General features: G+C 48.8%; 1 protein-coding gene across 5 annotated transcripts in view; it reads right to left on the bottom strand.

Annotated features, from left to right (window-relative positions):
• NCOA3 (nuclear receptor coactivator 3) overlaps positions 1 to 23132 on the bottom strand; it is a 551775-nt gene that overhangs the window by 17476 nt on the left and 511167 nt on the right. For all 5 annotated transcript variants that reach the window (XM_078651867.1, XM_078651866.1, XM_078651869.1 and 2 more), the window contains one exon: positions 18450 to 18591. In XM_078651867.1, coding sequence (XP_078507993.1) covers positions 18450 to 18591 — 142 coding nt within the window. The remainder of the gene's footprint in view (positions 1 to 18449; positions 18592 to 23132) is intronic.

Raw genomic sequence — 23132 nt, forward strand, 5'->3', positions numbered from 1 at the left:
ACCGTCGCACTGGTGTCTGACCGGCGTCGACCGTCGCACTGGTGTCTGACCGGCGTCGACCGTCGCACTGGTGTCTGACCGGCGCCGACCGTCGCACTGGTGTCTGACCGGCGCAGACCGTCGCACTGGTGTCAGTCCGGCGCCGACCGCCTCAGTGATGCCGACCTTCGTGATGCCGACCTTCGTGATGCCGACCTTCGTGATGCCGACCTTCGTGATGCCGACCTTCGTGATGCCGACCTTCGTGATGCCGACCTTCGTGATGCCGACCTTCGTGATGCCGACCTTCGTGATGCCGACCTTCGTGATGCCGACCTTCGTGATGCCGACCTTCGTGATGCCGACCTTCGTGATGCCGACCTTCGTGATGCCGACCTTCGTGATGCCGACCTTCGTGATGCCGACCTTCGTGATGCCGACCTTCGTGATGCCGACCTTCGTGATGCCGACCTTCGTGATGCCGACCTTCGTGATGCCGACCTTCGTGATGCCGACCTTCGTGATGCCGACCTTCGTGATGCCGACCTTCGTGTCAACGTTGACGGCGAACGGCAGTCTCGCCTCGACGGCGAGCGCCGATGTCTTCGGGACTCAGCACGACGACGATAGTGTGTTGACTGGGTCTGTGAAGTCCTCGACATCGGTCGAGGTCTCGACATCCTTCCCCTCGACGCCGAACGTCAACGTCGCTTCGGCCCAGAGTCCTGGGTCGATGGGGAGCATATCGTCGTCATACCTCTCAACGCCGACATCGTAGCCATCGACGTCAACCAGGACGAGTCCCTCCATGCCCAGAGGTCCCACCAGCTTCCTGATGTCTTCTCTGCTCCAGGCCTTGAAGACGGATCTTCTCCCTGTCATTCAAGGTCCTCCTGGAGAAAGAATGGCAAATATCACAGGAGTCAGGCACATGTGTAGATGGAAGACAGAGTATGCATACTCTGTGGGGGTCTGACTTGGCCTTCTTCCTATCACAATCAGGGCTCTTGTCAAATAAAGTTGGCATTTTGACAAGAGGTGGTCAGGCTGCTCAAAAAAGACAGCAAATGGAAGAGAAAGACCCCAGACGTTGAGTGAATCACTAAATATCACAAAAAAGCTCCAAAAATTGAAGTTATGCCAATAAAGGTAGAGCTCAATGCTCCAGAGTCCTGCTAGCAGGAGCCGGAAAAAAGATCTGAAAGTAACTTGCCTTTGGCTGGGTATCATGGGATACCGAGGGTCTCTGGAGGGTTCCTTAAAGGCACGGTATCCATTTTCCAGACACATAATGGCAGCCTATGAGGCTTGTCTGCAACCCTTCCTCTCTATCATGACAAAGGATTTTTGTGAAGGGGAGTTTCTTTATGTGTGGTGTAACTCTGTAAAAATGTGTAAATTTAATAATATTATTTGCTTATCCTTTTCACTTCAGGATTAAGCGCTGGCCAATGTAGCCTTGTTAAGGTCAGGCTGCATTATTTGTCTTTCATTTTCTCTAAAGTGTATGCAGGACTGCAGAAGAAGATGACTTAAAAGACTATTTCGATTGCTCCGGGGTCCCCGCACATGGGCGGGACTATTCACAGATTAGGACTATACACAGAGATCCCCTACTACAGAAATGACACCCTCAGCGCACCTGGCTATGCAGACAGTAGTGCTTTGTGAACCAATGGAGGGACACCTAAAAAAGCTGCCTGACAGATGTCTAGTACAGGGACTCTGCACACCAACGTAGTGGTGGTGGTACCACTGTCCCCGATAGAATGAGCACGCAATCCTAATGGAGGCCCACTTTTTAGCCAATATGTAGCCAATCTTAATGCAGAGAGTGAACCAGCAGGAGCCTCATCTCCGGCACAGCCTTGCCAATTTTCTCACTCGGAAAATCTCACAAAGAACTGATCATTCATCCGGTGTTCTTTGGTAAGATCTATGTACATGCCCAGCGCTCTCTTGATGTCTAAGTGATGGGGCCTCTCCTCCTCGGAGTGGTGACAAAGAGCAGAGAATGCAAGCAAGGTGATGTTTCAACCAGGGTGGGACAGTCACAACTCCACACAAGAAAGATGACAGCGTCTGCAATACCTGCTTCTCTGGTAAGAAAGCTAGGGTACGGACGGTTAAAATCTGACACTGTGCCAATTGGGTAACAAGGAATATGGTCTTAAAGGTGAAGAGATGCCAGTAACGGCTGTAAATTGCAAAAAACACAGTTGATGGACAGAATGTAGAACAATGTCATACATTCACCCCAGTACAAGGATCTGGGCCTAAATCCATCGTTTTTTTGCACTCCACACCACCCTGGGTTAGACACTGGCTATATGCAAATCAGCTCTGACCCTGTGCCTCATGGGAACAGTCCAGTCCGAACTACCAAGCCATGTCTTTCCCAGACCGGAATCAAGCATCCAAGGACCGGTTTCTGGCTATCAGCCTTCATTCAGCCTGGATAGCTTGACTCCAGTGGTGTGGAGAGCCTGGGACTCACGTCTGAGCATACCCAGCCCACTTGGGGTGAAAATTGCAAAAAACACAGTTGATGGACAGAATGTAGAACAAGGTCATACATTCACCCAGTACAAGGATCTGGGCCTAAATCCATCGTTTCTTTGCACTCCACACCACCCTGGGTTAGACACTGGCTATATGCAAATCAGCTCTGACCCTGTGCCTCATGGGAAAAGTCCAGTCCGAACTACCAAGCCATGTCTTTCCCAGACTGGAATCAAGCATCCAAGGACCGGTTTCTGGCTATCAGCCTTCATTTAGCCTGGATAGCTTGACTCCAGTGGTGTGGAGAGCCTGGGACTCACGTCTGAGCATACCCAGCCCACTTGGGGTGAAAATTGCAAAAAACACAGTTGATGGACAGAATGTAGAACAATGACATACATAACGGCTGTAAAGCAGCTCAAATGGGGTTCATGTCAGAAACATGAGGACCAAGTTATTGTCCCACTGTGGTATGACAGAGTGGGAGGAAACACATTTTCTAGAAGTTTCATGAAGTGCATGGCAACTGGAGACTTAAACAGGGCTGACCTGGCAACAGCACACAAATAAAAAGCTGAAAAGTACCCTTTAACGGTGCCCAGATCAAAAGTTTTGCTTGGAGCGGATCTATCTGCCAGCATCATCCTAAGCCACAAATTTGTCCCAAGGACGTGTACAGTTTGAGTGACGCCCGGCTGCCAAGACGACCACCCCCAGAGGACGGTCAAAAGTGGTCAGCTCACACCACTACCTCCAAGCATGGAGAGGCAGATTATGAAGGACAATGCGTCAAACTCTGCCCTGCTGCCGCACCATCAGATGGTCCCTGAGGGACCCAGGAGTTCCAGATACCATACTCGCGATGCATGATCCAGAGCCACTAGAATGACTTGGGTGTAGTAGGTCCTGATCTTCTTCAGTATTAGGAGCAGGAGTGATTGGCGAAAAGGCATACAGGAGTCCCAAGTTCCACTTGAGGCAGAACGGGTTTTCTGAGCAAGTAACAACTTGGAAACTCCAACAAGCAGAAGTGATGACATTGTGCATTTTTAGCTGTGGTGAACAGATCGAGCCAAGATTCTCCCCACTGGGGGCGGGCGTGGCTAGCCGAGCTGCGAAATGGCCGCTTCTTAAGCGAGCTCTGCTGGCTGAGGCTGTAATCCTTTAATAATCCGGTCAAACCGCTGATGTGAGGGCATAACTGCGGCGCACTGAACTGAGAAAACGCTGGTGCACACAAACATCTCCTTTACAGAGCGGGAGCCGGAGAGGCGGGTGACTGGGCACTGCCGATTGCAGGAGCCGGTAGGAGGCAGCGCGGAGGGCCAGATGCGGTTCGCCCGGGCTCAGCTCTGCTCCAAAATCGAGCCCATGGTCGGAGAGGCCTGTAGCCGAAGGAGGTGAGATTCTCCTACGAGCGCTGCGGAACCCCAGATAGAGCCGCAAAAATAGACTGCTACACGCCGCAACTAAACTGGAGGTCGGTGTGTGTAGCTACTGCGCGCTGAACACCCTAAGTACTGCTGTTGGAGATCACTGTGGATCGGGCGGGCGGCGCCATTTTGTGTGCTCGGGAGCGGAAAAGATCGGATCTCGGCTCGGCGCTGTTGACAAGAGGAGTGTTACTGGAGGCCAAATCCGAGTTATTGCTAACACAACTGCAAGCATAACTGCTCTGTGGGGTGACCAGTATGTGCTGCCGGCGACGACTACATGACGTGTCTGCATAGTGTGTGGCTGGTTAAAAGTTGGACCCCTTCAGAGTGCTGAACGACCTGCTGAATTGGTGAAGTGGGGCTGAAGTGATGGGCTGTGGCTGCTGCAGGTGGTGAGAGGGTGCCTCCGAGACAGGAGGGGACGCAGCGGATGTATGTTGATGCCGCCTGCCGACTTGTCTAAAGATGCGCTGGAGTGAGGCTCTCCCCTGCTATTGAGACTGCGAGTCTGTATTGGCCGGTGGGCATATACTCCGGCAGTGGCTGTCCCACTGCAGATGCCATTATTATCTGTACATACCCTTGGACCCTATAGTCGCTGGGAATTGTGATCTGCAGCAAATTGACATCTATGTGGACCGCCCTGGTTGCCTATGCCGCTAAGAAACTTACACTAGCAAATGCGTGGAGGTACATACTGAGCGTGTGGCCCGACTTGAGATGTGAAGCCACTCTGGTGTCTCATGTATCCTTGCTGGCGGTGACTCTGGCTACGAAGGTGGGGGTCCCCCTTCTTTAACTCTGCATTGCTGCTGGCTCTAGATCCTCTGCCCTGCTACGGGGCAAGAACCTCGTGAGACACACGCTGTACATTATCCTAAGGCACACAGTCGGCGGACTACCTCTGGGACACCATGGGCAAAGTTGAGACTCACCAACCGAAAATCACATTTGAAAGTAAGCGTCCAGCAAAACAAAATGGCCCAGACCAAGAAGCTGCAGGGAGCAATACATCTGGTGCAGGCCAAGAGGAAGACATTAGGTCGCTGATGCTGGAAATGCGCACCAGTCTTAGGAACATTGATTCCAAATTAGACACCCTGACATCTCAACTTGAGTCAGTTAAATCCCAGGTTTCCACTCACGAAACACAATTGACTGCCTGGAAATCCGCCATGCCGAGGATCGTGAATTCCAACAGTAAACGAAGGAGCACATTTCGAGCATGGGCAAGTTACTGGAAGTCATACGGGCGAAGACAGACGATTTGGAAAAGCGCTCCCGGAGAAGCAACGTCCGGATCACCGGGATTCCGGTGTTTGTCTCGGACCTCCTGCACAAACTCTTCGACCCTCACCTGTCCCCTGTGTTTACGGTGGAACGTGCTCACAGAGCGCTTGGCCAGAAACCCCCGGTGGGGGGCACACCCAGACCTATACTGGCTAAACTACTAAACTATCAGGACAGAGACTTAATATTGCAGGTTAGCCAGAGACAATTGGAGGTCACAGTCTACAACTATGCTGATGACCTCCAACTTATTTTTAATTTCCCTTCCTCTTCACCAGGCGCCTCCAGCTTCCAGTCGGTCTTACTGTTTATCCGGGCTTGGATGAATGCAAACCATCTTAAACTCAACCCGGATAAGACAGAGTTGATTCTGACTGGAGGACGCGGCAACCCCTGGTCGCCTTCCTATTGGCCCACTTCTTTTGGCCCTCCTCCTTTTTCTGTTAAAACCCTTGGTATTATGCTTAATCATCACCTGACACTTCACACCCATATAAGTTCGGTTGTCTCTTCCTGTTTTTTTACTTTACGCATTATTAGGAAAGTATCCCAATTTTTTTCCCCATCTGCACTTAAACTAATTGTCATGGCTATGATCTTATCTAAGATCGATTATAGGAACATCATTTACAACGGTGCTCCCGCCTACGCACTTCAACGCCTCCAGATGGTGCAGAACCAGGCAGCTCGCCTGGTACATGGCCTACCAAAATTCCATCACTCCTCCCCTCTACTTAAGGCCCTCCACTGGCTTCCAATTAAGCAAAGAGCCCTTTTTAAACTTGGCTGCCTCACATTTCAAGCTCGGGCAGGCACCGCCCCCGCCTTTATAAACTCCGCCATTCTTAATTACAGCCCCGCCAGAGACCTTCGCTCCTCATCCAAATCCTTGTTAGTTATCCCCCGATTCAAGAAGAAACGATCCGGTGGCCAGAAATTTGCGGTACTGGCCCCAACCTTCTGGAACTCCCCCCCCCCCCCCCCCCCACCCCCCCATCTTAGAACCTCACCCTCCTATACGGAGTTTCGCAAAGACCTCAAGACTTTTTTGTTCCAGCAAGCCTATAGCTCCCTCCTTTCCCTACAGTTTGAAATCCTACAGCGCCAAGAAACTGCCAAGTGAATGTGCGCTCTACAAATAACTTAAAATTCTAATTCAAAAATTCAAATTCAGAAAAAGGGCGAATCACACACAAAGGTAATAACATCTCCTTTTATCCTGACTTCACGCCTTTAGTACAGGCAGCTCGCCGAGAATTCCTCCCGGCAAAAAGTCTCCTACTCCAAGCCGAAATTCCATACTCATTGCTGTATCCTGCCAAACTTGAGGTATCCCATGATGGTACTGCACATTTTTTTACTGACGCTAAGTCAGCGCTTAAATTCGCCAAACACATCTGTGGCCCAAAAACAAAAGCGGCAAGCGCTATGGGAGGCAGAAGAGAGGATCAGTTGAGCGACAATGATTGACACAAGGCATCTGGGGCGTTTGCACCTCTCTTTGTGATGCATATTCTCTATATGTGAACACTAGTTATTGTCTTCATGCTATTAAGTACCTAGAGAAATATGTCCTCCTCCTGCTTGAGCTAACATCAACACAGTGGGGCCTTTTCTTGTTAATATGCATTGTTGCTATGTTGGTTCTACAATGTTAGGTCCTTGCGGAAGCGTTTTCCTAATTCCTCAGCCACCCTGTGAAGACAGGGGTGTATGTGCGTGCTGCCGCACCTCCGAGGGGTGATTCACAATGTTTAGTTTTTCTAATAGTTTCCACGCTCTGCTGGACTGTGGGGGGGGGGGGATTTGACAATCTGATTGGGGGGTTGGAGTGGGTGGAGGGTGGTTGGAGTTAGTTGGGTGTTTGGTAAGATATCGGTCATCTGTGAATAGGTTACCTATCAGCATACAACACAGGTCAGATGGAGGTCGTATGGAGGGCGGGCACATATTGAAGGCAAAATATCAATGGGAGTAACTAACGAAATCCTTAAGATTCTGACATGGAATATCCGGGGATTGAATGATGGCAGAAAAGCGAGATTAATGCATACATATCTACAGAGGCACGGAATAGAGGTCTGTTTTTTTACAGGAAACGCATCTCAATTCACAACCTTCCACAAAACTAAAACATAGCAGATGGGGGGACTACTTACTCTGCTATATATTCAAACTATGCTCGAGGAGTGGCACTGCTTGCACTGAGAGGGCTGGACTGGAGGGAGCGCAAGACACATATTGATCCAGAAGGAAGGTATATTGTGCTACATGGGGTATTGAATGGTAAAACGGTGGTGCTAGCAGCAGTGTATGGTCCGAATACGAACGCGCCGGATTTTATTAGAGAGGTTTGGGCCAGGATTAATGTGATGGACTGTTCTACCATTATTTGGGGAGGCAATTTTAATGTGGTTTTAAATGACACCCTAGATCGCAGAGGTGCGTCCAGGCCATTACACCCACATGCATGTCAGGCTCTTCATGGTATTATGCTGGAGGGAGGTTTGATAGACATCTGGAGAATGCGACGCCCAGATACCTGCGAGGGGACATGTATATCCAGCCAACACGCAGCATGGTCAAGGTTAGACTTCTGGCTGGTTTCCCCCGATGTAGCCGCCTGGACGGTGGAGGTTTGTGGCCTGGCTCGCTCATTTTCTGACCATGCTCCCTGCCTACTAGAATTGGTGATCCCAGACGTACCTACAAGCGCCTTTAGCTGGCGACTTCCTCCACACGCTCTACTAGATGAAGCCTTTAAAGAGGAGATTAGAAAAGACATCACAGACTATTTTACTCTAAACTCGGGCTCGGTATCCACCGAGTCGGTGCTGTGGGACGCATTCAAAGTAGTCATCCGGGGTCAGAGTATACAAGGCAGGCGGGAGTCCTCAAGGCCATCAGGGGCACTATGGTACCCTGGAGGGGAAAATAAAAGAACTTGAAAACATGTTCTGTATTGATCCCAACCCCGAGATAGCAGCAGAATTAAAAGCAAAAATGTTAGACTTTGCGGAAGAGGCCCAACAGGAGCTCAAATTCCTGGGTAAGCAGGCTGAAGCCAGAAGATATGGGGAGGGCGATAGACCAAGTCGTAACTTAGCCAGACTAATTAGCAATACCAAAGAGACTACATACATACACACGATAAATAATCCAGATGGCCATGCTGTCGTAGGGCAATCTGAGTTTTTACAGGAGTTTCGAGCCTTCTATTCTAATTTATACACTACCACACATTCTACTATACCAGAGCACTTTCAGGATTTCTTAGACTCAATCGGGCTGGTATGGTTTAATGAAATGCACCGTAAATACATGGATCTCCCAGTAACAATAGAAGATATTGCTAAAGTGATTAAGGGACTACCATTAAATAAGGCACCTGGCCCATATGGCCTTACCACGGCGTTCTATAAAATGTATGTGGAGGAACTGGCACCAAGATTACATGCTATGTATGCGGAGTCCATAGAAATGGGAATTCTTCCAGCTTCAATGTGGGAAGCTTTGATTATGACGCTATTAAAGCCAAATAAAGATGAAAGGTCATTGGACTCTTATAGGCCCCTTTCCCTAATCAATGTGGACATATAGATTTACGCAAAACTCATAGCTGACAGTCTACAACCCCTTCTCCCGATGGTGGCCCTACCGGACCAATCGGGATTCATACCTGGCCGCTCTACATCCCATAATCTTAGAACCATTTTCTCAGTGCTACATTACCTCCACCCTACTGTGCATGCTGCGGCCGTCTTTCTGGACGCCACGAAGGCATTAGATTCCCTCCAGTGGCCTTACCTGTTCCGCATACTGGAGCGCATGGGATTCAGTCCGATGTTTATTGCTCAAGTGCGGCTGCTCTATACCAAACCGACGGCACGGGTAAGGGTGAATGGTGTAGGAGAGTGGGGTCTGCAATCTTATGATCACCCCAGATTTTTGCTTTTTGCTTCACTGGTTTACGACTTTCCCTGGCTATGGGCCTGCTAATCAGACCCACAGCCTAGCTGTTCTCTCTCTAAATTGACAACCATGTACTTTAGGTGCATTTACCAATTGGTACTGGGCCCCCTTATCAGTCCCTGTACAGTATACCTTCGGTATCCAGGGCATAGGTGTACCCAGGGCCTACCAGGGGCTGAAGCATGTATTATGCCACCCCTGGCTGGCCATCTAAATCTGACACAACTGGCTGCATGACAGCTGGGGCAAGGTGGTGTAAACACCCTTTGCTGTAGATATAGTATACCTATATCTAACCCTAAAATGGACACATATATTCCTATCAGTCGCTCCTATGGAAGGCCTTATCAATCCTGAAGGCAGAGTGCTTGGAATTATGTGAGATGGTGCTCTGGCATGAGCTGAGCCCGTTTGCAGCTTGCGCAACCAAGTCCTAATAGCTGATAACGCTATACCATATACTCTTAAGTGCATTATCAACCTTGCGGTTAAATGCTAACTCTGGTATAACATTATCAAAACATGTCGAGTAAGGTGTCATGCGATTTGGAATACTACCCCCTCGCCAATTCTGGCGACGGGGGTAGCATTCCACCCTTCTAGAGGGACACGACATGTATGTAACTGTGAACCCCGGTTAAAGTTAACTCGAGCCTCAGCATCACAAAATGGATGCTGCCACCACAGACACAAGTCTGACCTCCTGCTGCTGGGAGTCCTTCCAGCGAGGATGGCTTGGACAAAGGGTTTCCTGCCTTGGGAGGTGCTAGCACCACCCCAGACAGGATTTTGTGTATTGAGGTAGGGAGGCCTGAAAGGAATGAGACATGCCTGGGGCACACAAGGTGCCCTGTGCATACACCGGTTCAAACCAGTTGCTGGGGCATCCCAGCCCCAGCTCTGGCGGGAAACCGGACAAAGGATAGGGGGTGTAACCACCCCCCTTCCTGGTCCCACCCAGGGGAGGGACCTAGTCAGTAGTGCAGCCCCCTTTAGGAGAATAAAGGTAGGAGCTGGTCCCATTCCAAATTAGATTATCCTGAACTATTCAACAAGAAGAAACTCTGGACTTCGACGTTCTGCTCCACAGAAGACTGAAGAATCTCCCTTGTGGACAAGGAGTGTCCACCCTGCAACTGCAGGCACCATCAAGCGTCCAGCGGCTTCCCTTTGTCGTCTTCCCTCGAGGATCCAGATTTCAGAGCCCGACGAGACCCGGATTCCCAGACCTCTCCGACCTCAACCTACATCTGCAGCACAGCTGAGACCCGTGGGTGCGACGAGACACGTGGGACCGGCCATCTTGGAAGAAACTGTACTTCGCTTCCAGCACGACTCCCGAGGTTAACTCAACCAAGTGCTTTAGGGACTGAGAAGCCCCAGCCCCGAGTAGCTCCTGCACTGAAGATCAGCCCTCCAGCCTCCACGAGATCTGCGTGGGGCCCTTCTGCTTGTTTGCTGCTGGTCACTTGCCGGCTGGCTAGTGGCCTCCTAGACGACGAACCTTTGAATCTTTGCTGCTGGTCTGGTTGCTCCAGACTGGCCCTTGCTCCCTTCCAAAAGAGGGGCACCCCGGACTCTCCTAGTCCGCACCAGACGCTTTCTTCACTCACCGCGTGGGTTGCCTTTGCCAAGGCCTGTTGACGCCGATTCCGGATCCAAGCCTGCGTGGGACAGCTCGTGCCTCCATCCTGGTCGTCGAAGACGCCTCCTGGTCCAAGTGGCTGCAGAGTCAAGCGTCCACTCTTCACCTGATCGCAACAACGACATCTGGTTCCTTCCTGGTTCCACTCCAGTCACTGGCTAGTGACTGTGAACATTGTCCCCTCTGCTTTCAGGTCTCCTTCAACAATCCACCCTTGGATTGCACCGGACATCTTCCTCCTGGTCGCCTGCAGCATCTTTTCTTTCAGGCTCCATTGACTTCAACGCGAGAACCGGACGCACTTTGACACCTATGCACCCGCAGCCCGTGGGTGAGGTAACGAGAGCATTTCGGTGCTCAAGGGTAGTCTAACTGTCCTAGTGTCCAATTCCACAGTCGTTGTTGTCCTAACTAGTCAGGATTGTCCGTACTCACCTTTAACTTGAACTGTACTGTCCATAGACGTTGTTACGCATTTCGCGTGTGAGTTCACACTCTGCACACGCGTTCCGTGGGCCTCCTATTACTTACCTGAAGTTAGTGTAGCGTGGTCCCATCGATCCTACAGCCTCTGGACAGCTCCATCCCGTTTATCGACTTTCACATTCCACTTACTTAGTATATGGTTTGTCGTGCCCCTAGGGCATCATTGTAATTTTGTGCAACTTGTAGTATTTTTCGTAAGAGATTGTCATGTGCTTAGCCCTCTGACCTCATAAAGAGTTCAGAGGTGTTGTTATTAATAAATATACTGTTTATTTTCATAACAACCTGTGTGGTGTCCTTTCATCTGGTATTCAAGGGGTTACATTGTGGTAAAACAGCTGGCTTCACATGTAAAAAGAGTTTAGCCTAAGACTGCTTTGTCCAGGCTACCATTAGGATAGCTGGTCTATAAGGTTGACTTGCAACCAATCACCATAAGGGTTGTTTGGACTTATACAAGGTGATCACTAGAACTAGTGAGCATCATATATCAGGCCAACTTCTCACAAATGGCATGATCTGACTCATTCGTAATCTCCCGAGGCACGAGATAGGGCTGTCTCCTCTACTCTTTGCTATCGCCATGGAACCGCTTGCAGCCAGAATAAGACAACATCACACTGCTCGAGGGATAGGCTTTAGTACACGCAGTTTATTAATTTCCCTATATGCTGATGTCACCCTATATGTCTCGAACCCCGCCGTCAATCTGGACCCCCTGCTGCGTGAATTTGTAAAATTCGGCAGCTTATCTGGAGTTTCTATAAATTGGGCTAAATCAGTAATTTTCCCTTTGACAGACAACACACCTGAGGTGCAGTCAGAATTTCCACTTTGCTGGGAGACAGAAGAAGTCAAGTATCTGGGAATATGGGTCAGTCGTAACCTCCAAGATATTTGGTCCTTGAATTTTGGGTGAGCTATTAACTGGCTCGAGAGTAAGGTGGCAATCTGGTCGAAGTTACCCCTCTCAATCGCGGGGAAGGTGGCCCTATCAAAAATGGTAATCCTACCTAAATTTCTTTATTTGCAAATATCCCAATACCGCTCACGAAACATTTCTTTAGTTGCCTTCGATCCCATCTACTATCCCTGGTGTGGGCAGGTGGTCAAGCCAGAATTTCCTGGGCTTTGTTAACCTCGCCGCTGAGACAGGGTGGACTGGGAGCACCGGACATGCATCTGTATGCACTATGTGTGCAAGCTCAATTCCTACATTTCTGGACCTACCCCACGCCCTACCAACCACATGTTGCGGTGGAACTTGACTTGATGGCACCAATGCCCTTGGGAGTGGCTCTGTACCAAAAAGCCCCAAGACCCACTATCGATGTGGATTCAGCTAACACCTTACGCTGGGCTTGGCGCGAATTACAGCGACGGGCTCGCCTCCCACTACTGTATGCACCTGCAATTCCATTGAGACAACCCAATGCTGCCTTGCCTGGAAGAAAGCGGAGGCGAAATATCATTAGGAGGCATCCAAATACGCACATTCGCGGATATATACCCAGACGGGGTGTTCAGAGACCCACAGGTGGAGGAAGAGGGTTAAGCTGTTCCGTTCAGGGAGTTGTTTGCTTATCACAAATTGAAGGAGGGAGGGTTTTCCAGTTGAGCCCCCAACACTGCTTGCCCTCCAAAACATATTAGCTCGGGCTTCCACGAAAAAATTGGTTACTCGCCTATACACTAGCATGCAAGACCAAGCCCCGATTATAGTGCCAACCTCCATGCAACTGTGGAATAGGGAATTGGATCCACCACTAACTGACGTGCAATGGTCCTTTAGCTGTAAACAGCTTTTGGAGCTCTCCCCCAACTACAAACTGCGCCTCATACATTTTAAAGTTTTGCATAGGTATTACCGCACCCCTATTAGCCTCCATCGCATGCATCTGAGAGAAGATGCTAAATGCTGGAGATGTGGTTTTGACGATGCTACCTTCCTACATGTAGCCTGGAATTGCCCTCTGCTTACAGGTTACTGGCACGAAATCTTTGATGCGGTAAATCAGATAGTTGGGAGGTCCGATGATCCATCCCCACAACTAGGGCTCCTGGGACTGGTGTGTGACACTGAACCTTCGAGGCGAAAACTACATGCCCTTCTATTACTATATGCTAGGCGACAGATTGCTGTTCGATGGGGTCGGAAAAAATTGCCTACATTTGCAGCTTGGTTATCTGATGTTACTTATGGACACACACAACTCGGTACCTATTGGGAGTTGATGCCCTCTGCGTCTAGACCCCGAGACATCTGGGAGCCATTTATGCAATGGGCGAGCTCCCCTACATCAGAACATTCAGAGACTGGGGCTGAAGAGCACGAGAGATCACTTGGTTCACATACTACAAGGCCTGAGTAAATGAGTGGTCTACCTAGACTGTATATTTAATACTATGCCATGTAAACTGAATCCTTGAAATAGACATGTAACCTTGCTTATCGACATGCCATGTACTTTTATATTCCTTGCATAAATCTCCCTCTATGTGACGACTTGCAAACTATTATCCTCCTGGTTTTTACTTCCATGTTGCCTAATCTATAAGATGCTTTGAACTGGGAACGTTTAACTATCCAAATTCGTGCAATTTACAACTGTACTGACCAATGTCTGTTTGATTTTCGCGAGTTTGATGATTAATTCATTTCCTGTATGTAACAGTGTCATATGATTATTGCTGCTGTAATAACATTTGCAACGCTTCTATTCTGTCGTATGCATTATGTTCACATTTAAAATCTCAATAAACAAAGTTAAAAAAAATTATTCTCCCCACTCAAGGAAGAGAACTTGCCCCACCTATGGGTGCAACTGCCAATTGTGATCTGCTAGGCGCTGACTGAACACATCCACCCGGACATTAAATCATGTTGCCGGTGGTTCACCATCAGGAAACCTCCTTGGTGGTCCAGCCTCTTCCAGCGGTATTGGGCCTCCTAAGACACGGTACATAATCTCACCGTAACCTGGTTGTTGCAGTACTATATGGCAGTGGCGATGTCCGTGATCGCCTGTACCAGCCTCCGCTTGATGGATGGAAAGAAGGGTTTCAAACTCAGAGTGTATGGCCCTTAGCTCCAGAGGTTGCTATGGAGCCAGAACACCATTAGAGACAAGAGGCCTCTGATCGTCACCTCTCCCAGATGACTACCCCAACCCACAAGCGTTGAATCAGGCACACTTTCAGCTCTAGCGGGAGGCTACTGAACCAATCACGGTCCAACAGCCACCACTGCAGATCTTTTGAAGTCTCCTCCGAAATCTGAACATTGTCGGAGAGGTCCCCATGATGCTGGACCCAATAAGACTTTAGATGTCATTGCAGAGGGATCATTTGCCACATGGCGTGCTTGACCAGTAGGATGTAGGAGGCCATCACTCAGAGCAACTTCAGAGGCAACACTCACTGAAATCCAGGACAGAGGCTAAAAGATCAAGATCATAGCCTCAATGTACTGGATTCTTTCTGGAGGACAAAGCAGTAAAATGAAACATGAACAAAATGGTTTAGTTAAAGGGAAGCATCTGAAGAAGAGTACGGTGTGACTTCAGCACATGGATAGTAAACCCCAATGATGGCAGAAGGTTCGCCATAGTCTGGAGGTGGTTGAGTACTGCCTGGGGCGAGCCATCCTTCAACAGCCAATCGTCAAGATAAGGGAAGACTGGAACCCAGTACCTGTAAAGGAGTGCTGCCACCATCGCCATCACTTGAGTGAACACACGATGGGCACTGGTGAGACCAATGCACAGCACAGCGAACTGAAAATGCTCCTGCCCCACCACAATCAGCAGGTAGCACTGATGGGCCTGCAGGATGGTTATGGGGAAATAGGACTCTTGCAGGTCCAAAGCCATAATCCTGTCTCCAGGGCCAACGGCAGACAAAACCTGGGCCAGTGCGAGCATTCTGAATTTCTCATTCCTGGGGAAGGTGTGGAGAGGGCACAGTAAAATGCAACTTTAATATTCTCAAACTACTTTTACATATGTAATGGGTAGTCTTGGGGCAAAAAGAGCCTAATTAAGCACATGCAAAAGCATACTGAATTATACATTTTATATTAATTTAACTACTATAGCTATTAACGATTTATCATGGGTAGGCACTGGGTATATTGTGCTCAGCAGAAATAATTTCCTTTTTCAAGAAAGAATAAAGGCTTCTGAAATGTAGAATTACAACCTGGGTGGTTTATGGGTCTTAAAAGATCAACACAGTGTCAGATATCAAAATATGATTTTACTCGGCAGGCAGGGTGTTTGTCATGTCTCTGTGTAAGGACAAAAAGAGCATACAAGACTGAAATACTTCCTAGGGAACATAGAAATTGCTCTCTGAAACAAACAGCCTTGTGCACCATGTCTTTAGACCAAAACTCTACTTAAACAAGTAGAGGAAAGCAGAGAGGGACACATTATTTCTTAAGGATAACAAGATAGTTTGTTACATTTCTAAATCAATTATAGTTTTGAATGATGAATTTGCTCTAGATAGACATGCTAGATTAATGTCACCTTTTTTTGTGACTTACGAATTCGGTGCCCGACTACAGGTGCCGCTTCTGTGCTTATTATTGACTGCTGCACATATTGGAAGTATCGCTCTGCCAACGGTCCCCGACTTAACTATTTGTTGTTGGAACCTCGCCTGATTTGAAGCGAGGTATTTGTCTTGCGGAGAAAATATAACTCCTTATTCCTTCCATGGGTGTGCAGTTTTTTTAGACATTAAGGTCCTTATTTTCGACTTTCCTAATCACCCTTCATTGCGACAGATCAGCGAGTAATCTTGGCGCTTATCTGTCCTTACTTCGACTTTCCCAATCACCTTTCGTCGCAACAGATCAGCAAGTAATTTTGGCGCTTCTATGTTCTGCTGTATTGGGACGCTTACTATTTGAATAGATTATTCTTCTATAAACGTGACGTTCGGATTCACACCAAATATACTGTTCTGCCCTGATGAAGTTCCCGTGGCACAAGAGGAACGAAACGCGTTGGCTGTGCCTTTGATGATTGAAAACTTTGATGTTGAATAAAGAAGAGACTTTTAAAAATACCTTTTGCTATATTGACTTCATTGGAGTGCACCTTCCCCTTTTGTTTTTATAAATAAAGATTTTAATTGAGAAGTCTTCCTTTTGCTCAAGTTTGTTGTGGAACCTTTATATTCCTTCTTTTGCAGTTCAGCTGCAAATTTTAAGTTCTTGCTAAAATATTACACAAGTTGATAATTTACTTTGGAAGCAAAACTAAGTAATTATTTTAATCATTCCCTCTCATTCCTAAGCTCTTGTTTAGATAAACATTGGTACCTCAGCTACCTAGGATGCTTTTTCTTCAAGTTATTTAAGAATTGTATATAACATTGAAGGCATGACAAGGCAAAGTGAGTGGGTAGGATGTGCTGTTTTGAGAGCTCTAATGATGCTAGACTGAAATGCTCCTGTTAAGATCAACTTTGTTAAAATAATTTACTCCACTTTGTGTTAACATTTGACACTACCTTTTTGTCAGCAAAGTGGAGTTTTCTTTTTAGTAAATAGCATATCTAAAATTAAGACATCTCTCTTCATTATATTCCTGAGTGACATGCTTGAACTTGTGTAGTTGAGATGTCAGCTCTGATGATGCATGTATATTCGGCCATTTTTCTATTCTTTACCAGCTGTTTCAGTGTTTAAATGTCTGCCTCCTTTGATTTAGGGAGTAGAGGGGACCTATACTTGCAACTGTGTATTTTGACAATAAGAGGTCAAGGAGCATTTATAAAGACCAATGGTTTCTGGAGTAAAAGCCAGAGGCTTTAGTGTCTTAAGACCAATTTGCTCTTGGCTGTACCCTCATCCATCACGTCATCTCCCATTAGGATCTTCACATTGCCCTTGCAATAGCAGCTATGTTGTTTGCCTGTATCAAGAGCATATCATTTATGGAACAGCGATCAACTGAGGATCAAAAGGTGCATCCTCATTGGATCCAACAGAATTCATGCTTTATGGTACCCAATAGGTTCTTGAGAAAGCATGGTATTGGCTATCCAATGCTTTTGTATCTGAAGTCAGACTAACTTCAGTATGAAGTTTACGCAAGTTAGCCACCCAAACGGACACAGGTCCTTGGGCAAGCAGGAGGAAGCGGCTAAGTTGCCATCATTGCTTTTAGCTCCAGGAGAAAAGTCAACTCTTGACCCTACATCCTTTGAACAGAAATACAGCCTAGATCTTGGAACCAACAAATACTCCAGAGAACCGAAATGGTTAATTTGGCATTCATCTATTATGCCACAGTGAGAAGGATGGTAACCAGGAGTATAACTTGGGTGCTCTCACCTGGATAGACTCCAAGTAATCATAAAAGAAGCATCTAATTTCTTGTTCCTTGCCCTATACTTTAGAGTTTTAGAGTGACTGTTAAGTGATGGATGGTAAACTAAATTTCAAACAAATTTCTGATTTATATAGGGACCTTTAGTGTGGACAAGAAGATGCATGGTGTCATGAAAAATAGAAATTGTGAAAACAGATGTGAAATTAAACCCAACTGCTCCTACATTACCCATTTCAAATTCTCTTGTCTGTAGCTGGTATCCCAACCATGGTCCATTTACAAGTAAAGTTGTATATAAATACCAGTATTTGTAAACCGCACAGCTACCTCCAAAGTGGTGTCCCGGCGCTGGGGGCCCTCAGGAAGATTAAGCAAGCTATTGCCCAGAGTCAAATGGTACTGGGCTAAACTGCCGCCGGCGAGCGAACCGTGAGCCCTGTAGTCCGGAGTCAGGCACCCTGGCCCCTGCGCTAGACGTACGGAGGCATATTCTTAACACTCAATATCAGAAAGCAAGAAACAGGTTTTTTTCTCTCTGGTAAGTGTAGCCAGTCATCATCAAAGTGCATTTGGAAACTGTGTGGTTAATGCTTGGATATTTATAGCATATGGCATTATCAGTGTTCCTATTTCTTCAAACTGAAGGTGAAAATATTTTAAACAAGCAAATTCATAGACATGAAAAGAATACACTAAACAATGATGAACCGATGGGGAAACAAACTCTGTAAGACTTCGGAATAAAAAAATAAAAAAATCCTTTTATCTAATCCATTTTACAACTTATCTTACTTGGTCAGGACCCATGGGCATTCCAGACATGGTCATGTTATTCATGTTTATTTGTCCCATATGTCCTGTAGCACCATTCATGTGCATCATGTTGTACGTTGCAGGGTTCCCTTGATGGCTGTACTGCTGCTGTGGAAAAGAGCTGCAATACAGAAATGAAAGAAATAACCCATAATGATGTAATGTTCTCCTTATGAACAAGGACTTAAAAAAAGAAAAACTATTTAATATTATGCATCAGCTCAATCAAAAAATGCACTGATTACCGTTCATAAGGCCTTCTATAATGTGTTTCATGTATGAACAAGAGCAGGTGAAATGTAGTGGTTTGTAAAAAATTATCTAAACATTAAAAAACTTACTCTGCAGATTATTTAATCCACATTTTAGTGAATTTAAGATGCCATTTCATCACGGAAATCTATGAATTAGTACCTCACGCACTGCGCACCTTCTAAAACCAATAATACAATACCACACAGTAGTTTTGCTAGTCCAGTAAAACAATAAATAATTCATCTAAAAACAGGCAGGTGTGGGGGAATAGAGGTATGAGGAATCAGAGTCTTAGTTGGGTAGGCAACTATCCAAGTATGTGAGATAATTATAACAATTTGGTACACATGGGAAATTTAGCTGCAGTCCTTTTTGTAGGTGTGGGTCGGAAACCAAATGATTTAACCCATTAGAATAGAGGAATCCTATCGCACAAGTTACTACTTGTGTAACGATATATCTGTAAGAGACATTAGTTAGTGAGTGATTCCTTACCTTAGAATATCCCCAGGCGTCAGACTGGATCTGGAATTTATTTTGCGTAGCAATACCCCTGCGCGCCGGCAGGCGTCGTTCGCGGCTCCGCGTCCGTCGTCGTTAGCGCCGGTATGACGTCGTCAGAATACTTAGACGCTGCACTCGCGTGCCAACGTCAGTTCTGATATACAGCTATTCCGCGCCAGATATGCAGAGCCATGATAGAACCAACACTGGTGCCATGAAACTAGGGCCCTGAAAGGAGATGACCTTAACCCTAGATATCGATTCACAGAACGGGGAGGATGGGTGGGTCGGTAAGGAATCTAACACTAACTAATGTCTCTTACAGATATATCGTTACACAAGTAGTAACTTGTGCATCTGAACGATACACATTAGTGATAGATTCCTTACCTTAGAATAGATACCCGAGCAATACCAACCCCGGTGGTGGGTCTGCGAACCAATAATCACACCAGAAAGTCCTGGAGGACGGACGGCCAAAGAAGCCATCCCTCCGGACTTGGCTGTCCAGGCAGTAGTGTCTCACAACGTGTGCAGCGAGGCCCACGTAGCTCCCTGACAAATGTCCTGCAAGGGCACTCCTCGACCTAAGTCAGTCGTAGTCGCCGTGGCCCGAGTAGAATAAGCCCTCAGCCCAACAGGGGGTTCCTTCTTAGCCAAGGAGTAACAAGCCTGGATGCACAAGAAGATCCACCAAGAGATGGTCCGCTTGTGCACCGCCCGTCCCTTCTTAGCGCCCACGTAACCAACAAAGAGTTGGTCATCCACCCGGAACTGGCGTGTGCGGTCTAGATAGAATGACAGCGCACGGTTTGGGTCCAGACGATGGAGCCGCTCTTCCTCTTTAGAGGGGTGCGGAGGCGGGAAGAAGGTGGGCAAGGTGATGGACTGCCCAATGTGGAAGGCTGTAACTACCTTGGGCAGGAAAGAGGGTCTTGTCCGCAACACAACCTTGTCCGGATGGACAGAAAGGAAAGGAGGTTTGGAAGAAAGAGCCTGGAGCTCACTCACTCTCCTGGCAGAGGTGATGGCAACCAGGAAAGCAGTCTTTAGAGTAAAAAGACGGAGAGGACAGTTATGAAGTGGCTCGAAGGGAGCACACATCAGAAAGAAAAGTACAAGGTTCAAGTCCCACTGAGGCATCACGAATGGAACAGGAGGGAACATGTGTGCGATGCCCTTCAACAACCTATTTACAATTGGGGACTTGAACAAAGATGGCTGATCAGGTAGCCTTAAGAAGGCGGAAAGGGCAGAAAGGTAGCCCTTGATAGTGCCCAGAGCAGAGCCCTACTGGGCAAGAGAAAGAAGGAAGAGGAGAACCTCAGAAATGGGTGCAGAGAGAGGATCCACAGCCTTTGCTGTACACCATGCCACAAATCTGTTCCACCTGCAGGCGTATACTGACTTGGTGGAGGGACGCCTGGCTGCCAGAATGACATTACAGACTTCAGGAGGCAAGTCAAATGGCCTCAACTGTCGCCGCTCAATCTCAAAGCCTGTAGGTGGAGACTGGACAGGTTCGGGTGGAGGACCGTCCCCAGCTGCTGTGACAGAAGGTCCTCCTGAAGAGGCAGACGAATCGGGGGATCGACAGACATGCTGAGCAGCTCTGGATACCAATATCTTCGTGCCCAGTCCGGAGCCACAAGGATAACATGGGCCCGGTCATGCCTGATCTTCTTCAGCAATCTGGACAGAAGTGGTATAGGCGGAAAGGCGTACAATAGACCGCAACTCCACTCGCGACGAAAGGCGTCACCGAGCGAGTGCCGCCTTGGAAATTCCAACACGCAGAACTGATGACATTGCGCGTTCTCTTCTGTGGGGAATAGATCTAACCAAGGCTCTCCCCACTGCTGAAAGAGGCCTTGCGCCACGTCCGAGTTCAGACGCCATTCGTGATCCATCATGCACCGACGGCTGAGTTCGTCCGCCCTGGCGTTTAACCACCAGGGTCACGCCCTGATGCTCCAGCCACTGCTAGAGGCGCATAGCCTCCTGGCATAGGGTCCACGACCCCACCCCGCCCTGTTTGTTGCAGTACCACATGGCGGTGGTGTTGTCCGTGAACATCTGCACTACACTCCCCCGGACAGAGGGGAGGAATGCCTTCAGTGCAAGTCGGATTGCCCCCAGCTCCAGAAGGTTGATGTGGAGCTGGGAATCCGCCGGAGACCAGAGGCCTCTGATCTCCGCCTCTCGCATGTGGTCCCCCCAGCCCTGGAGGGACGCGTCAGTCACAACTACGTGCTCCAGTTGGGGTAGGGAGAGGGATCTGCCGCTGACCCAATCGCGGTCCGTGAGCCACCACTGCAACGGTCTTGCAGTGCCCTCCGAGATCAAGACATGGCCGGACAAGTTGCCCTGATGCTGGGCCCACTGCAGAGCCCACATCCGCCACCGGGAGTGAAACACCAGAAGGATGCAGGAGGCCATCAGCCCCAGAAGCCGCAGCATCAACCTGACCGAGACTCGGGATAAAGGCTGAAAGATTGGAATCAGAGCCTGAATATCCCGAACCCGCTGTTCGGGAGGATAAACCCGAAACTGCGCCGAGTTTAGAACCGCTCCGATGAAGAGGAGCTTCTGAGAGGGACACAGGTGTGACTTCGGCACATTGATGGAAAACCCCAGCAGATACAGGAGGTCCGCCGTAGTCTGGAGGTGGCTGACGACTGTCTGGGGCGAGCCCGCCTTCAACAACCAGTCGTCGAGGTAGGGGAAGACTGAAACCCCTAACCTGCGCAGATGAGCTGCGACCACCGCCATCACTTTCGTGAACACCCGTGGGGCGCTAGTAACGCAGTTGGGCCGGCAGAACGGTGATGTGAAAATAAGCGTCCTGCAAGTCCAACGCTACCATCCAGTCTCCAGGGTCTAGGGCAGCTAAGACCTGAGTCAATGTCAGCATCTTGAACTTCTCCTTCCGGAGGAAGCCATTGACGTTGCGTAGGTCCAAGATAGGGCGTAGGCCCCCTTTGCCCTTCTTGGGTACCAGAAAGTAGTGGGAGTAACAACCACACCCTACTTCTGGCCCAGGAATGCGCTCGATGGCCCCCTTGGCCAAGAGGGCCTACACTTCCTCTTGCCGAAGTTGCAAGTGTTCCCCCGACAAGCGGTGGTACTGCGGTGGCATGGCTGGAGGGGTCGGCTTGAAGTGGAGGGAGTAGCCCCTTCGGACGATTTGCAGCACCTACCTGTCCGACGTGACAGTGCGCCAGTGGAAGAGGTGATGGAGGCCCCTGCCTCCCACTGGCGTCACATGGGCCTGAAAGCACCGACTAGGAGGATTTTGAGGCGGGTGCTGCAGGGGAAGGTGTGGACTGGCCTCGCCGTTGTCCCCGACCGCCGCCACAGCGGTTTCCACGGCCGCCACCGCGCTGTGTAGTGGTCTGCGGTGCGTGGCTGGCAGCACGTGTGGGAGCGCCCCTTCCTTGGCCACGTAAGGAGCGAAAGGCACCCGTTTGCTGGCGTGGGACCGAGAGGCCCAAGGACTTGGCCGTAGCCCTGGAGTCCTTAAAACGCTCAAGCGCATGGTCTGCCTTGTCGCCAAACAGGCGACGGCCATCAAACGGCATGTCCAGAAGGGTGTCCTGGACATCGGCCGAAAAGTTGGCGGACCTCAACCAGGCGTGGCATCGAACCGCCAGCGTCGTTGCCATCGCTCTGCCCAGTGAGTCCGTGGTATCCAGCCCACACCGGATGGAGTAGCGCGCTGCATCTTGACCCTCCGCAAGGGCTTGGGCGAGTTTAGCCCGGGCCTACTCCGGGCATTGTGGCAGCACGTCCGCGACCGTGTCCCACAGGGTGTGGGTGTAGCGGCCCAAGAGGCAAGCGGTATTGACAGACCGCAGTCCCAAACTCAGGGACGAGAACACCTTCTTTCCGAATTGCTCGTAC

This window comes from Lissotriton helveticus, chromosome 7 (genome assembly GCF_964261635.1).
Source record: "Lissotriton helveticus chromosome 7, aLisHel1.1, whole genome shotgun sequence".
Lineage (NCBI taxonomy): Eukaryota > Metazoa > Chordata > Amphibia > Caudata > Salamandridae > Lissotriton > Lissotriton helveticus.